Source organism: Cyprinodon tularosa, unplaced genomic scaffold, assembly GCF_016077235.1.
Source record: "Cyprinodon tularosa strain WSP-4 unplaced genomic scaffold, ASM1607723v1 ctg297, whole genome shotgun sequence".
Lineage (NCBI taxonomy): Eukaryota > Metazoa > Chordata > Actinopteri > Cyprinodontiformes > Cyprinodontidae > Cyprinodon > Cyprinodon tularosa.
In genome coordinates this window covers 350,326-368,567 of record NW_024039004.1, presented here as the reverse complement: position 1 = coordinate 368,567, position 18,242 = coordinate 350,326, and the positions used below count along the sequence as shown (strand labels likewise).

General features: G+C 38.0%; 1 protein-coding gene across 2 annotated transcripts in view; it reads right to left on the bottom strand.

The window, feature by feature from the left end:
• Nucleotides 1-14: 14 nt before the first annotated feature.
• The window catches only part of LOC119787387 (membrane-associated guanylate kinase, WW and PDZ domain-containing protein 3-like), a 176,915-nt gene continuing 158,687 nt past the window's right edge, over nt 15-18,242 (bottom strand). Inside the window, exons 10-22 of one of the 2 annotated variants that reach the window (XM_038291225.1) lie at nt 16,323-16,955; nt 13,616-13,647; nt 12,780-12,945; nt 12,603-12,697; nt 10,391-10,598; nt 10,029-10,211; nt 9,635-9,820; nt 7,565-7,661; nt 7,005-7,110; nt 6,734-6,871; nt 6,007-6,145; nt 3,403-3,492; nt 3,116-3,258 (exon numbers count right to left, since the gene is read on the bottom strand). In XM_038291225.1, the coding sequence (XP_038147153.1) occupies nt 3,443-3,492; nt 6,007-6,145; nt 6,734-6,871; nt 7,005-7,110; nt 7,565-7,661; nt 9,635-9,820; nt 10,029-10,211; nt 10,391-10,598; nt 12,603-12,697; nt 12,780-12,945; nt 13,616-13,647; nt 16,323-16,955 (2,033 nt within the window). In that variant the 3' untranslated portion in view covers nt 3,116-3,258; nt 3,403-3,442. Of the gene's footprint in view, nt 3,259-3,402; nt 3,493-6,006; nt 6,146-6,733; nt 6,872-7,004; nt 7,111-7,564; nt 7,662-9,634; nt 9,821-10,028; nt 10,212-10,390; nt 10,599-12,602; nt 12,698-12,779; nt 12,946-13,615; nt 13,648-16,322; nt 16,956-18,242 lie in introns of both variants that reach the window. The other variant, XM_038291224.1, reaches the window with a different exon arrangement.

The window sequence follows — 18,242 nt, the reverse complement described above, 5'->3', positions numbered from 1 at the left end:
AAGGACACAGTAAATAATATTTTCGGTAAAGTTTTATTTTTAGTGCATGAACAGAATACTATGTCAAGGTCATAGCCTACCCCTTTCAATCCATTTTAAATATTTTCTCTTTTTTATTGTTTTTATACATAAAAAAATAACAGAGCAATTTTAATATACCTCTATTTTTCTCCCCAAAAGAGCACTCAGCAGGTTGGTATATAAAGGTGCTGTACAATGTACAAACATTTACATCTACTGGTCCTACAGAATGTAGAAGGTAGCACAAGGAATATTTTTTTTCTAATGAACTGATGCAAGGCCACAGTATGATGTAGAGATGACAAAGAAAATGATCGGAACAGAATCAGCCAGTATAGGCGCAGACAGGCGCAGAAAGAGTGTTTTCCTTCTCAGGACCAGAGTGAGGAGTCTGTACCTGGTAGTCAGAGCTGGATTTACTCAAACACATTTACCAAACTATTGCACAAAACTCATAGTCTAAGCAGTACTGTAAACTGAAAACCGCTTGATACAATCAAAGTTTACCCTCCATTGGACTGTCTTTAACATTGCCTTTATCACATTTGCTACAACACTGTTCCCTGAGCTCATCTGAATTTTTTTATTAGTTATTTATTCTAATATCTCAGATTTTATTCTAACCTCTGATTTATTGTTTCTACATGCAACTCATTTCAAACCATTTTTCTTATACCTGCCTGCCTGCTTTACAACACAATATATATGCTGATGGCTTGTCTAAACACAAGCCTTGCATCAGCAGCATGGACAGTCTCTCAGTAAACAATACGTCACTCTGGCCTTTATCATCCTTCATGCTAGCCTGATGCACGACTGACCACACAGCAGGATAGACGGACAGCATACAGTAGTCAGCTTCTCAGTAGATAAACATAAACAACCAGGGACATAACTCAAATATGGTAAAGCTTTACATAAACTACCTTGAACCCTTTAGAAAACATGAAATGTAAATTTAAAATAAATAATAATACCAATACAACATAAAAAAATGAACTGGTACTAAGTGAACATCAGTAGTTAAATACAGCTCTTTCTGTTATGCTACAGGGCATATGCAGTGCAATGGAATTCAATAGATATTTGTACATTTTGACACATTCAAATATTTATATATATATATATATATAACTATATGATATATTTCACAATGAGACACATTTTGAGAGATTGCAAACATTTGGTACAGCAGTTTGAATGTCTTGAACTACTATGAAAAGTCCAAGAGAAATCCGATCATTCAAGAACATTAGGAAACAGAAGAATGCTCCAGTAACTGGGACATTTTTCAAAACCCATATTAAAACATGGGATGGTTTATTCCATAAAAACACATGAATAAATATACCCTCCATTTGCGTTTGTGTATAATTTATTCTATTTTTTATAATGTATTATCTCAATATATTACAGCCTCTGTTATTTTACACATGGTAAACAAGATATGAAACCACAAGTTTCTGGTCTTTTTTTAATGATGCTGAAGGAGTGTCTTGACAAAATCCTCCGAAACAGTCAGAAGTAACCATTAGAGTAAACACTTTGACACCACTCTTTCAACTCACCCAGTGCTAAGAATGAGAATTATAAACTAGGAAGCGGTTTAACCTGGGTGATGTGCAGAACACGTGCAGTAAACAAAATCAAGGACTAACAGCATGCAGTTAAGCAAGCCTGTAAGTAAAAAAAAAAGTCTACATGTCTCCCAATGAGGCAAAATTAATCCTTTTGACAGCCATGTGGGAAGTTAACTACAAATCAAAGGCAGGGCCTCGCTCCTTTGTTTGCATAAGAGTCATTGCATTGCTATGGGTGGAAATTGTGGTCATTGTCCGACAGGAGACTCCTAGGATTGGCACATTTTCACATTTTAAGATGTCTAGTTGTGACAAGGCCCCGAGCGTGCGGCATGTGCTGAAGTTCCACACCGAAGATGCTGAAGCAGCGAACAAGGCAGAGGGAAGTGCTACATGTAAAATGTGATATCATTCTACTCCCAAAATATAAATCTGACCTCAACCTAAAGATGATGAAAATGGTCAGCATGTTGCACATCTCTATTCATGGAAGATCTCTGAAAAAGAATGCTCTACTCTGTTGATATTGTGACGATTCAATGGCACAGTTTATGTCTAGGTGATTTAATGTTCTTTTACAGAGGGTCACGAAGGACTTCAGCTTTAGTAAGGATTTTGGCAGAGCTTGGTACTTTCCAAGGACCAGGGCCAAAAAATCCTTTTTGTCTCTGGGTGGTCCCTGGAATACTGTCTGTAGAGGCCACAAAGTCCTCTTTATTATGCTGTTTTTTGAATTTGGAGGATTTAGGTTCTCTTCCTTTTGTCTCCTGTGCTGAATCTACAGAGTCTTTTCTGCTCCACATATCTTTGAAAAATGACAACGAGTCTCTTTTGTTAGCAGTGTCTTTAGTTTTTCTCTTGTTTTCTGCAGGGTTGCCATTAACTGCTCTGAGCTCAGAGTCTTTGTTTCTACTTGTTTCACTCTCCCTTACCGTAACAGACTGCGTCCTGTGGCGGGCAAACCCTCCCTCTCTTCTTTTAAAGCTTTCTTGCTCAAGGCCTGGCCTCATTCTTTTCTCACTTCCTAGCGTGTATCTTCTGATCTGAGGAGTTCCCTTCTCACCACTTTTATTTTCATTACCTAAGCTCTCTCTGATGGAAGAGTCCTTTAATCTCCAGTGATGCCCTTGTTGATGCTCCGTCTGCTTCAGGCTTGATAGCGCTTGATGCTGGATTGGAGCCTTCTCCTGGTTCACAGTTTGAATTTTTGTATTACTCATCTGAGGCATTTTGCTCCTGCTCAGTGCTGCTTCCTCTGCATGACTCTCAGTCTTTTGGGGACTCTGATGTTGCTCTTTGGCTTTAGGAAAAGTCTCCTCTGTTATCTTTGGACTGCTTAGCTCTCTTGAGTCATTTGTAGACCTGCTTCTCTGGGAGAACTTCATTTGATCATAAAGAAGGGGAGAGAGCTGGTTGATCTTCTTTTCTGTCCACTCATCACTCTCCTCCAGTGAGTCCAAACCCCTGCTGTGACGGGGCTCATGGCCTCGCAGGGATTTAGTGCTCCCATTTCGGGAATGTTTCAGTTTTCTAGATAAAGTTGAGGAAATAAAAACGGAGGCCCCCGTGGGATGAGGGGAGGACTGAGGTGATGTGCCAGAAAAGAACACCTCCTCAGAAAAGCCTGTGGGTGAAATGAGTTTTTGACGACGTCGATCTGGAAGAGAAGCACACATTTTTACATGTCAGAACGATAACATTGCAAGCGGCAATCAATAATCTAATTTTCAGAATGTAAGGGGAATAACTTTAATCGTTGAGGTTAATAAAAGTGAGAAAATGTGAGTAAGAAAAGAATTACCAAGGTTAAAGAGAAGAGACCAGCAAAAGCAGTGACGGTGTTAGTGTTGGTACTCAGTGTAATAGCATGCAGAAGAGGAGGCTGTGTTACCTGCATCAGGAGCAATGAAAGAGCCAAGGGGAAACAAATGATTACTGGTTATTTGACAAATGAAAACACAGCAGTTTTCTATTCTATATATTTTCTGTTTAAATTAACATAAATGTTTATTTTTTCATTGTATGTCTTTGAATATTTTGGACATGCAAATGCACTGTAATTGTTTTATGTAATTAGTTTGTTAAAGGGACCCCAGGAAGAGTAGCTGTCAAGCTTATGACAACTAATGGGGATCCAAATAGTAATACCATAAACTATACAAATCTGTGAAGTATGGAGCAACAAACATATTCCCAGAAAACATTATTTTTAGCCAAATGAATGTAATATTTCCTACACCTAAGTATTATGTGCAGAAACGTGAGCAACGAAACTGAATTTGAAGTACCCTGACTGAATCTGTATTCATTTGACATGTTAAAAACATTTCATGGCATTTTAAGCTCCAGCTGATGGGCATGTATGAGCTTGCTAGATGTCATTGACGATGGCAAATTATCATCTATAATAAGTGTCGTGTAGAAGGAAAACAAGATGGGTGTGGGATAACTTAGAGCTATAGCTGTTGGCTAAAGATGCTAATGTAGAATAGGGCGCAGTCTGTTTCATTGTTTTGTGTTTTTCCATCTATCTACCTCATGAACACTTCAGCTCAAAATGTGGTAAAAATAAGTTTAATCTGATGTGAAATGTCAATCCACCAATCTTTGCTTGATTACTGTGTGGCCAAAGGATCTGGTTGTCTGAAACAAAAGGCAGTGGCTCCATTGAAATACATCAAATTTGGTCCTACCTTCTGGAACTAAACCTTAGATCAAAGATTATATCAGATATTAGTTCTTTTGCAATCTTCTATTTCATGACTGAATCTTTCATACACATTAAAATGTGAGGTTTGATTAAAAATCCTTAAAAAAAAAAGAAAACAACCAAATATCACAGTTGCTTTTTAATCTTTCTATCATAATTTTTCCTTCGCTCTACTATGCAGTCCTCTGTGGTCTACCAGCTTCTTAACCCCTAGTGATTAGTTTGCTGATGGTGTCACTGAGTCTCAGCTGGACCATAGTCAAATCAGGAGTCTTATTAGTGTGTGAGCTATTACCCAAAAGCAAAAAAAACAATCAATATCACGAAGAAGTAAAAACCTGAAATACATTACTTTGCAATGTATTAAAAAAAAAATAAAATCAGTGTTTGATACAGTGCAAACTAACGGAAATACCAAGACATTTCATTTTCAATTCTAATCCAGCAACATTTGTGTCATTAGAATGCTTCATACACTCTCTATGACCTTTATCTTCCATCTAGAGCCCAGATATCTGTATCAGGTGTAAGCATCTGGTTCACAGAGATTCTGTCCAACAGGCTTAAATGATCATCAGTAAGCTATGTGGAAATGCATGACACTGAGAGCTGGAATATAACAGCAAAGAAATACTAGATTTCAAACAATCTCTTACTATGTAGTCAAGTTCGGGGTTTATAGAGAAAGAAATGTTTTTCTGCATATTTACTGAAAATTAGAAATAAGAAAAACTGTGGTAGAAAGTGCACAGGAAAGTCAACACAGAGATATATCCAGGATATATGTGCGTAATAAGTGTCACATTCCTTGTGTTGAGCTATTGCTGAACAGGGGTCTACATCATAGGCCTTTTTTCTTTGGTAAACGGGAAACAGAAATGGACTTTCCCTCGTCTCAAATTCTCTTTTCAGGGGAAAGTGAATTTTGCATTTCATTCACATACCAGGCAGGAATTCTGTAACACATATGATTGGAAGCAGCATGACCTTCAATAAAAGAAATGCCAAAAAGCAATGGCAAAAAAAAAAAAAAAACTCTGACCACCTCCGACAGATGCAGCTATTCATGCAGAGGGGGCCAAACACTTTTTATAGTATATGGACATTATTTTTAGATGGTGATATTTTTAGTATAATGGGTTTTTTTTTTGGGTCCCTCATCTAAGAAATTTTACAAGACATTTCAATTTGTGTTTTCATTCAGCTGTAAGCTTTATCAGTCTGTGTCCAATAAATCTATACATTACCTTAAATTTTCACCTATTTCCAAATAGATATGATTTTTGACTAAAAGGTTGAAAACATTAGTAATCAGAGCACGACTGCTCCGTAAATCTTTGCAAAGTGCACAGGGAGAGAGATAACAGGGAACTTTCCCTAAATAACTCAGAGGCGGTGAGGTGGAATTTGCAAAGCTATAATTTCACGCAATTTGCAAATTAGAAGGAGATAAAAAGTTGAGCATTTATAGAGACTTTATTGAAAGCAATCAGAAAGAGTGTACACATATTTCCTGACATGCATAGGGAAGAAAAAAATAATTAAAAACTGATTTAATCCAAATGTTCCATACGTTTAAGAACATTGTCTCATAGTGAATTTATACTGTGATTAAATAAAGTGGGTTAGTACTTAAGTTTCCAAATGAACACAAAACAAAGTTCATTAAAGAGGAAAACTGAACAAATATCTCACTTCCATCCTGGGCCAGACCTGCTCCGGGTCGCAGCAGCAGGACTACTTTGTTTCCTCCAGCTTGAATCAGATCAATCGCCCGTGTATGGGAAATACCACGAGCCGGCTCTCCATTAATCTCCACTATCTCATCACCAACCTGTCACCAATGCAGAAAAACACCAATGAGCATCTAACATACTTTGCAACATGTTTGTTCACACAGAGCTGATCTAAATCTTATGTTGCGCACAGATCCTGATTTATAACACCCTATAGGCTCTTTCTTTCAGTGGTGACAAAACAACTCTGGCTAAAGCCTGAAGACATGTCAGGCTGCTTGGCTCTAATCAATGCTGACATTCTTTACCATCCTTTGAAATGCAAAGTCAAGACCAGGGATCACAGTCTGACAGGCTCTAAGGTTTGTCCGCACAAAGACCCTCATTCAAATCTTGATAATCTAATATTTTGTCTCCCTTTGGGAAATAAAATGAAGGGAGACAATATGCTGTCAGTTATGATACCAACTTCTGGGAAAGGATTTAGTCAGCTGCATGCTTTGGTAGAAAAAAATTATTTGGACCTTTCTTTTATTGAGGTTTATTATTTTATTTCCCTTTAATGGTGTTAAACAGACAAGGAATTAATGGAAACTGTAATTTCATACAGAAAACAGTAAAATCTTTTTAAAAGGTAATGTCATAAAAACATCCCCCTTACAAAGATATGTTAAAGGAGCACTTACATGGATTCTCCCATCCTGCTCAGCTGGTCCGTCTTCAGCGAGCCTCAGGATATACAAGCCCATGTTGTACTCGGTTCCCCCGCGCAAACTAAAACCAAAGCCTACGGGACCTCTCTCCAGCTCCACAGTCAGACAACCCTTCAACAGATGATAGCACTCAGAATGCACACACATGCTACACAAGATACATTCTAAATACTATGCATGCAGTTATTGCACAGCTTTGCAGTAAGTAGTGAGTTTTAATGCACTCAAAGGATTTAATAATTACCTGATTGGGTCCTGTCACACACAGTGTCCCCACCTCACCAGGTGGAAGAGTTTTATGGTCAGACCAGTTGACTGCATCCCTTTTGTCCTCCAAATCCAGGTTAAAACTAAACAGACAGTTAACAGTTATTTATTATTGCTCACTTCAAACTGAATGCATCAGCACACCAGCTAAAAAAGCTTTTATTGAAATTACAGCTTTGAATGTTCTGCTTGATGCCAGCAGGGAGGGAAACATTCATAACAGAATGTGGGTATAGTTATTTAGATAGGATTTATTATAAATGTACAACAGACTCTTATCTGACACACTCCTCAGTTCAGTGGTTACTTCCTTGCATTTTATAATCCCTCTGTGTTGTTTTGTTTGTTAATTGGGTTTTGTTCAGGTTGACATCCCAGGGATTATTATAACAATATTTCTGAGAAACAATAAAACCACAAATGTATGTAATTTAATTTATAATGATAATTTTCTTTTACTTTCTCCTCTACCTCATAGGTCCAAAGCGTGTCTGTGAGCAGAGAGTAAAGTTTTAACTCTTTCCTTTGGTTTCTTACCGTTCATCTTGCAGAGCTGACCTTTGTCCAATGGCCCTGTGTTGAAGAGCTGGACTCTGTTTAGCAGAACTTGCTCCTGATGGGGGGCCCTTGTACTCTAAAATATATAAATATTACACTGATCAATGATTTCATTTCGTAGTCATTTATTTCAAACAAATGTTAAAAGTAAAAACAGAAAGGAAAATAACATAAATAATCATAAATTTTGGTTGTACTCATACATTGACTTTTAAAATGTCTGTCTTCTCTTAGATATTAACTCCTCTCTCTGTAACAAATCAGTTTTTTCATATTGTATTACTAGTTCCTTACTTTGATCATGAATTGTGTAGTTTTAAATAATGCAAGCTCTCAAAATTTCCATATATTTGATAAAAAAAATAATGGATGTTCGTAATATCCCATTTTATGTAGCATTCTTATTATTTTTCTTTTGTATTACGTACAGTTGCAGTACATCAGTTTAAAATGTATTGTCGCAAACTTCCACAAAATAAGTCAAATACATTGAAATGAGAATATTATATAAGATAAGCACAGATTTGTGGTCCAATATAAATCCTATTCGCCTGGAAAAAAACAACACTTCTTTGCTAGTCTAGATTTTACTTGGCAGATGATGAAACAGCGTGTTTTATAATAACCTCATCTGCAGAGTTTTTAAGACATACCCAGAAAAACAGCCTGATACTATAAAGAAAAAGCTGAAGAGAAAACAAAGAGTGGAATAGCTTAGTAAATCAAATGATCCATGTTCAGGCTTATACACCAAAGCAGTTCATAAGGAAACTGATACAAGTTAAAACTTCCTGTGTCAGACTGGTGTTAATAGTGGGTATAACAACATCTGAGCTTAAAAATGAGTCACAATGAAACGTATTATGTGCACGCCGTCTTTAAGCAATGGTAATAGCATAATGCTATGAATGACAAGTCTGTAGTGAGTTTGACTGCAGCCTCCCCCACTGCACACTGAAAGGTCCTTGAACAAGATTCTGGCCCCTCAGTTTGCTCCTAATCTGCAAATCAGTGTAAGAGGTTGCATGTGAATGGGTGACTGCGGCTTCTAGTCAAAAAGCTTTTCTAATGGAAAGCATGATTAAATAAAAGGATTATTTGAATTTCTTAAAATAACTTATTACATCCAAATTACATCTTACTTTAAAAAATCCATTTATGTTTGAAAAAGACCAACACAACTCTAAGTGTATTACAACAGCATAACATGGTAAGTGCCATTCATGACTACGGTTTAAAAGATATCCTTGGTCTGCTGGAAAAGTTTAGCTCCTTATTGATTAAAACTCAACTAAAAAGGCCCACTATATAATTTTAGAAAAAATAGAGCAGAAAGCAAAAACAATTGTAGAAATGTAAAAAGTTCCAGGTTGCAGAGTGTTGTTAGAGCTAATGCAGCAGTGCTAACTTTGTAAGCTTCAAAAATCCTCCTACCAATCAGATTGATAATAAGCAGCATCCATCCATCCATCCATCCATCCATCCATCCATCCATCCATCCATCCATCCATCCATCCATCCATCCATCCATCCATCCATCATATATCATTATAATAATCTATCATATAATAATTATATATATATATATATATATATATATATATATATATATATATATATATATATATATATATATATATATATATATATATATAAACATATTAATTAATTAGCAAAACTATTAGCATATAGACATCTTAATTAGCTGTATCCCTATTATTATTATTTGATTTCTTTAAACATGTCATGATTTAAAATGGAAAACATTTTTCTATTACATTCACACACTATCATAATTAGCTTATTTGTAAAAAAATTATGTCCCACTTCTTTTATGGATGAGGTAAAGGTTAATTTTTGATTTTCTGAATACCTTGGTTTGAAATTGACCTTAGAATTTGATTTTAATATATGTAGATATTCTGATTAGACGAAAACTTGATTACCTTTTAAAACAGAAAAACCTACATCTAATTTCCAAACTAATGATTAGAAACAGACTCAAAAATGTGATTATAACAAACAAAAGTTATTATGGAGAGTACCCACCGTCCTCAGGAACCACGGTGAGGGTGACGACAGTGCCAGCTTCTTTGATAAGCTGAACAATGTCATTGTGAGAGAGCTCAATGATGGAGCGGCCATTGACTGCCGAGATACGATCTCCAACATGGAGCAGGCCGCAGCGATCAGTCGGACTCCCTTCAATGATACGTCCAATTTTGTGAGGGATAACTGAAACGACAGATATTAAGAATACTGAGGTATTAAAATTCAGCTCAAGTATCTATTTTAGATTTATCAAGATCAAATTTATTTTATTGGGATTTATATTTGCATTTTCTATAATTATGTGTTTAGGTTTCAGAAATGTAAACGCACAGGTTTCAGATTTTTACAGATTTTTCATTAAAAAACACAAACTTGGAAGTTGGATCCTTACCTCCATAAGGGGGTTTGCTCTTGGATGTGAGGATGACAAAGCCAAAACCCTCATTCTCCCTGCGGTGGAGTGTGATATCGAAGGACTCGTGATCCAGTGCGCTGGGCATAGGTAGGCGAGGTAGCTTTGGAGAACCGTTCACCAACACAGGAGCCATTTCCTGAATTTCTTCATCTGTTGCTTCTGAAATAAAAGAAAACAGTTTGTTGTTTGCAAAAAAATTGTAGTTTGCATTTTTTTTTGGTTCTATTTCACCCTTTTTTCACAAAGTGCCATATTCAATCCAAACATAGTCAAGGTGGTGAAAAAAATTGACAAATTTGTACTAAATCTCAAATCAATTGGTGTGGCTTCGTATTAACCTCTGTAGATGACCTTTCGACGAACAGTCAGCATGACTTGACCGTTACGAGCCGCATTGGTCATGAGGTCCAACACCTGCTTGTGTGAGCGACCTTTGACCATCACTCCGTCGATGCCGATCAGCTCATCTCCGGCTCTGAGGCGACCATCCTTCTCAGCAGCTCCATTGGGCACGATGGCCCCGATGTAAACCTGGGGAAACACATTCTGATATGGGGTTAATTACTGAGAAGTGGCCAGAGAGAAGGCAGACAATGCTGGAGCTATAAATAAAATGGGACAACAGAAAGTTTCCCGTTTCCACCACTAATTTGTCTTAATTTGACTCCAGTAAAGAAGATGCTTTGCTTCTAACTGTTAAAGTCAGATAAGCAACACAGCTTCACATCAACATGCATTCAAGAAATCCCTTTTTCTTACTAAGAGGTTTAGACTGTAACAATTTCATTGTATCTGAATTATTCTGAAACTCTTTCATACCAGTTAGTTTTTCATGTTTTTTTTTTATGGATTTTAAGTTGCATGACCTAATTTTAAGGTCAACTTAAAACAATGATTTCTTATCAAAAAGGTGCACTGTTTACATTTTAGTAGTGTTGCACCGATACTGTTACCAGTATCAGGCAGGGCCCCGATTCAGCACTAAAATGGTGGTATCGATTTTTGTATCGGCGAGTACCAACAAATAGCGCACTGATACAATTTAGAGAGCCAGATATTTATTCAACTATTGTCACCCATTCCAGGTAGGCAATAAAAGTTCTACTGGATTCACTTTGTATTAGTCTTTTTCCTGCTTCACAAAGGTAGGCAGCAGCTTGACATGATGGCAATTATTTTACATCCAAGTAGTATGTAGTTCTTCATAACACACACACACCCACACATCATTTTCAAACAAATGGTATAAATGGCTCAGTGGCGCAGTGGATAGCACTGCTGCCTTGCAGGAAGAAGGTTTTTTTCCCGGCCATGGGGTCTTTCTGCATAGGGTTTGCATGTTCTCCCTGAGCATGTGTGGGTTCTCGACCTGTCCAGGGTGTACCCCGCCTCTCGCCCGTAGACCGCTTGGGATTAAGCGTGTAAATAAAAAAAAATGGATGGGTATCGGTATGGTTTCAGTATCGGTCAATACTGCACAGCCAGGTATCGGGGCCAAGAAATGGCATCGGCGCAACACTAGATTTAAGATAACTAGATTATTGCTCTATTAATACATGTTTGGTCATACTTCATAAAGGGTAATTTGTGAAATGTATGCTATTCAAAGATATATACATTTTTAAAAACATAATTGGCTGCAAAGTTTTGGATTCAGGACACACCTCCACTTTTCAGGCATAACATTTTGACCACCGGTGTTATAACTGTTTTGAGGCTTTCTGCTGCTAAAACAGGCCTGACCCATTGAGGTATGTCATCCCATCCCAGTTATGTTAGTTTGGACTGATATCTGGAAAATTCTTGGACCCCTAACTGTTGTTTTTTTCTATATGGATGTTTTCATCAATTTGCAGAAAGAGGCCACAGCTGTCAGGAAACTGCAAGGTGGAATCCATACAATATAAAAAAAAAATGTGACTCATCAAAGGCCACTTTTTTAAATTCCTCAGTGATTGATTGATACTCATGTCTCCGTTGTTGCTCTCTTTTGGTGGTATACAGGGTTCTCCTAGATGATCTGCAGCTATTCAGCATCATGCAAACACCCCATAACATGATGACTATGACCTCCAGTCATCACAATGAGGAGCTTATTAGAGTTGCAATAATCTTAAGCCTTCACATTTTGGTAGAGGTTGTTCTTCTGACACAGCAGCTTAGAGGTCATTTACCATTCCAATATAACTCACCTACTTCAATAAAACGATGAAGAAATAATCATTGTTATTGCTTAAGTGGTAATTATGGGTATCCTGATCAATGTGCGGTGAGAGTCCTTATGGTAGTAGCAGTCTTTGTTTGGAGTATTTGTTCTATTAGAGGCCCAACATGTTTAAAAATATCTATTTAATCTGTTGAGGTTTATACAGTAGCAGACATATAAACAATGCCTCTAAGATCCACAATGCAATTAAAATCACAAAATTTGTTTCATCCAATTCTTTCTTTAAAAACCTTAAAACAAAAGACTGCAGCTACAAATACTGTCAACAGCTCCTATCAGTTTCAATACTCTTTACTCAGAGTAGGTGAGTTTTATGGACTTACTGGCTGTTGTGGACCTTCTCCTCCCAGAACTCGAAACCCGAAGCCCGTTTCAATGTCTCTCTTCAGAAAAACATCTATGTCTTTGGTGTGAGGCTCTGTGGAAGAGAGGAGTTTTAGCGCTACCTTTATTCAGTGTTGAAAGAATGTTAAAAGCAGCATATATCTGTCAACACTCACGCCTGCTCTCCAGCAGGGCTTTGGACTTCAGGTACATCTCTGAGGCCTCTCGCTTGGGGGAGTCAGAGGAGCGCAGTGTGCTCGTGTTCGAATGGTAAGGCAAAGCCTGGGGAGTCGCATCTGCAATGGCGTCTAAAGTCTCTGTGCTGGACGTCATTTCCTGCCGCTGACGACAAATACATAATCGTTATCTCATGCTGATTTATGCTTGGCTATTCCATGAAAGGATAAGCTCAATGCATACACTTCTTTTGTATCATTGTCTTTTTTGTATCTCAAAAAAACATTTAATGAAAGTCTGAGCACCTCGTTTTCTTTGACAAGTGTCTAAGCATCACACAGCGTTGGATAACAAAAGCTGGAAAGGTCACTTTTAATAACGTACATCAGTCCCCACCTCCCACTCCGTCCTAATATTCCTTCTATTGTTTCTGGGGGTAAGTAATAGGATCCTACAGAGAAAGTGAAGATTTCCCCGAGGCTGTGATAGGCCTTCTCAGCATGAAAAGAGAACCGTCTTTATCTAAAACTGTTGTATTAATAACACCTCCAAAACTAAACAGGCTCATCCAATCCTCATTACCCCTGCAATCCCCAGACAATAGACCAAAGAATATGAATAGCAAAAGATAGGTAATTAAGACTGTTTTTGAAAGCAGACAAAAGAAGGCGGTCTGAAAGATAATCAATATTCAAATTTATTGCTATGATTTAATTCAACTCAGCAGAGGATTAGTGGTTAAGCTGAAGGACAAAATCTTTTGATTTCAAATTGAAGTATATTCCCCCACAGGGAGAAACAAGTAAGGAAGATACAATAATTCACTTCTACTCACAGGCTTCAAAGATTTCACAGGAGATGTCTGACCTGTTGTAACAAAAAGACAGACAAAAAGAAACATGTTAAAATCTATTATGTTCCTATTTGAAACAACATAAGCTCCAGCAGATGGCACTGTCTCTCTGACTAAGACACAGCGGCAGGAAGTGTAAAAATAAACCAGTGAGCTACTTAAAACTCAAGAGCTGTCTTCACTAAAGAATGCTCCATTAGGGAATATTGAGCCATCCATAAGATTAAAGATACATATGGAATATAGTGTTAGTTCATCATATTCTGTGCTGCAGCCCAACTGTATAGCTGAGAAAGCAGGTAATGGCTTTTGTGTTTAATGCCTATAATTCCACGGCTGATAATTCTTCCCTTTGCTTTGGAGCACACCCACATGTTCCATCTAAAGCACTCAGATAGTTCCCTATAGAACATCTCACACAGCCCAGCGCTCTTCCCCCATCCTCCTCAATTCTCTGTATTAATCAAGTTAACAAATACTTGCAACCCTCAGGCCACATGATGACCAATTGGCCTGATCTGAGGTTAATGGAACCTGATGCACTGTAACGAGGGAGATATTTTCATGCATCACCATTAAAATTCCTAACCCAACATCATCACCAAAAACTGAAAATGAAACGTTTGCTTTCCACCCAAACACTCCCTACTGCGCCCTACTGTCACCTCCACCCAGCTCTCTGATCTTTTTGTTTTAAGCAAAACTCACCAACAATAAACACACAGTGCAAGAGGGAGCCTCCCATAAGCTACAGGCCATTGTCTAATTAGGGTTTAGGATGGCATTAATTCTTTAGTCTGGTGAAGCCAAGCCCATTTATGCTTCAACAGTGGTAATCATGCAGTGGAGCAGGACAAAACTATGGTGGCACAGCAGTAAGTGTTAGTAGTATGGGTGTTTGGACAACAAGGGAAGACAGTTCAGGCATAGCTTGGGGCATGGAGGACCCAGTGGACCTCCCCTCCTTAGCAGTTTAGCCGTGGATCTTTTAGAGGCCACGGATAAAGAGGCATGCAGAGATCCCCTGCGCTCTGTTGATGATCAAAGCTAATCGGGGTTCAACAACTTGCACAGCGTGTCCCTCAGGCGGCTATGGCGAGATGTAGGAGACATTTGAAGGGTGCCTCCCCTTCTCAACACTGTGGAATCAAGCGCTTCTCCACACTTATGTAATTCCCTCTCTCAGACTTGTACCTTGCATTACGCCTCTTTTACAAGTTGCCATAAACAGGCAGAAAGAGTTGAGCTGTATGGAGTGAATGTTTGAGAAATACTTGCGATGCGCCATCGGGATATGTAAAGCATTGGCAAGAAATTAAACTCATGAACTGGCTTTGAACAGCATCTACAGTAGCTAGAGTGGTGAACTTGGACTTATCCAGCAAAAACTATTCAGCTTTTCCAGTGGAAGCTTTAAAACCCACTGCAGACATGGTGTCTGCAGTGGGTTTTAAAACATGTGATATCACTCAGTGTCCCTAAACTGGCCACAGCACAACCTCACCTCCCATCAGTATCAGCACTCTGACCTCACCTCCAAGCATCACTGTAGAAGTAGTTTTAACAACTGGTGTAAATAATGTGAAAAAACAGAAAAGGAAAAAGATGAATGTGCAAAAGGTAAAATGAATGATATAATTACAAGAAAAGCCTGTTTATTACACATCAGGGATTATGGATCAGTGTGACTACACCATACTTTATTAAGCCATGTTCCCTATGCTGAGTGGAAATACCCTTAAAATTTGTTTCAGTAATATAAGAACACAAAAGGTATATTTTAAGGTAAAATCCGAAATGCAGAATCGATGCAATTTGCAAGAGACATATTAACTCCAATGAACAGATAAGAAGCATATGTCAGAAACCATGGGCATAAAATTACATATTAGCACAGAGTTTCACTGGAAAGATACATCTTGCATCATTTTTGTGTTTACACCATAAATATTATGGAAACAAAACAATGCAGATATTGCTACCTCTCTGTAAAGTGATAGCCAAGATAATACATTTTACTTAATTTTTTAGAAAGGAAAGCCTTTGAATAGCATTTGTGTTTATTGAAATGAAAGCTTAAAAGCTTTCATTTTACTGACTTTTGTTATTTTTAACATGTTTATATTGTTAAACACTGTGCAAAAGATTAAAACTATGTTTTTCTGGCAAAGAGACCCCATCCTGATCAATTTTTCTTTGACCATTGACTGCTTTCATTCTTTATCTTTTTGTTATCTTTTTATCTGTTTCCATTTACAGCTCTCCTGTCCTTGTAGACGTATCCCTCCTGTTGTTTCAGACACACACACAGTCAAATGACCTGTATGTTTGTGTTTTTGAAATGAGGAAAATTGAGAGCAGTGGATGAAAGAACTGACAGGGTATAGAAATCTATCTATAGCAGCTCAGGAGTCGTTTGTTAAAGAAAAAGGCCGGGTACTGAACTGATAATTACAATGAAAAATAATGAAGAAAAAAAAAAGAATCTGTCAAACACACCCTGTCAGGCTGTTCATGGTCGAGACCATAACTCATGGTCATTTTTAATGATTGCAGGTAAGTCTAGCTGCCTGGAGGCAAAATATAAATGACTTAAATTTCCTGTGCAGTGCAGAGCATTAAATAAAGATAAAAAAGATATCTAGATAGATGGAAGAGATGCAGAGATGTATGACTGTTTTACTCTCACCTCCTCTCAGTACCAGCACGTTGACCTCACTGCCCACAGGAAATTCTTTCAGGATGTCCACCACCTGTGCGTGACTAAGGGTTTGGACATTTTGTCTGTTGATCTCCTTGATAACATCTCCTTTTTGAAGCCCACGGCACCATTGGGCATCCAGGATCATCTTCACCTTCTGCCCCAGAGGACAGTCTGCAATGGCGAACCCAAATCCTCCAGGCCCTTTCACCAGTGGGACACTCACCAGCTCGGGCTGCAGCATACCCGTGGCCCCCTGCTCAGGCTGCCTCCCATTGGGCAAAGCAGCTACGACAGGCCGACCGCTGGCGTCTGTTGTTACGTAGTGAAGTTCCTGTGATGAGCCATGTAGGACATCACCTTTCACTAGCAGGGGTTGGCCATTAATGAGCGGCACAGCTGTCACCACTTCCCCACCATGGAGAGGCTGTGTGGCCGGTGGAGGAGGAGGAGGGGGTAGAGGGTCGTCACTTTCTAGATCTACATCCGGAGGAAGTGGGTACCCACGGCAAAGAACCATGTCCACGTATTGGTTGATGGGGATCGATTGAAACATCTGCACCACCTCTGGATGAGTCTTTCCCAGCACACATGTCCCATTAATTTCAACAATCACATCCCCTGTGACAAATGAGAAAAGACAAAAAAGAAATCAAAATATATTTTATTCATTCTTAACCCAGACACCAACTGTTCACAACTCAAAACCTTTGAATTACCGTCATCACATGCTTCCCCCAGAATCTCATCACCACCTACCCTTTTCTCATTTCATCAATTTCCTTTACTGCTTTTATTTCTTTTTATCTCATTCAGTCATGTTTTATCCCACCTACACTTTCTACATTGCACGCCTGAGCAGTGCTCTTGTTACAAATGAAAAGAACTGGAGAAAAAAGATTTCCGCCACATAATACTATTCAAATAATTACACACACCACACACCTTACCAGACTGACAGCTCACAGTGTCAAAGTAAAATCAATGTCACTGTAATCACGTAATGCGTTTGAAGACAAACATTTCCAAAGTTCTTCATAACATGAAAAAATGGCTCCTTTTTTTCTGTTTTTTTTACTCAATCTCGTCCCAATTAAGGACATTAAATTTTTTTTAAGGGAAATTAGGCCTGCAGTGCTTTTTAGATATTCTGTTTTTATTTGTGATCTCCTTGATAAATTGTGGACACACTCTCACAGTGATTTGTTAGGCTACCCACCCCTGAAAATGTATAGCACTGTTCCATATCTCTTCTATTTATAGAAGAGAACCCTTCACTTTGGTTACCCTAAAGCCTTAGAAACAGCTCTGCACTCTGCCTGACAGATGTCAGGGACTTTATTCAACATCTTTTTTGGGGAATTTCCTTATACCAGAGTAAGAGTGATAAAGATGTGTTTTTTCCCTCTTAGTAGATCTAATATTCATTTTGAGAGTGCTGTTTGGAAAATTGGGGGTTATGCATGCATGAAATAAAAATGTAGTGTTAGAAAAAAAAAAAAGCCAGAGAAAACATAAAACATCCAATTTTTATGGAGAACAAAAGGGGACTTTTGTTTTGTAAAATGTAAGTTGTAATGTACTGTAGAATATATTTAGCTTATAAATATGTGAAAGTATAAAAGACGTATACTAAACTTAAAATTGTGTATCCTCTGCATAGTGTTAAAACAGACATTCTTTAATGTAAGATGTTGAGGCCGCACATGCAATAATAAGAAGGCAAAAACAATCTTGTTGCACACTGCAGAAATACCAGAAGAGCGGGAAAACCTGGATAACAAAAACCTCCCAGTATATGCATTACTGTATGTCTAAGAAATTTTCAAGAGTCTAACTTTAAAACATTTTCTGTACCAGTGTGGTCTTCCTGACAGCGACATTGCATTTTAATTTAAAGTATTTTCC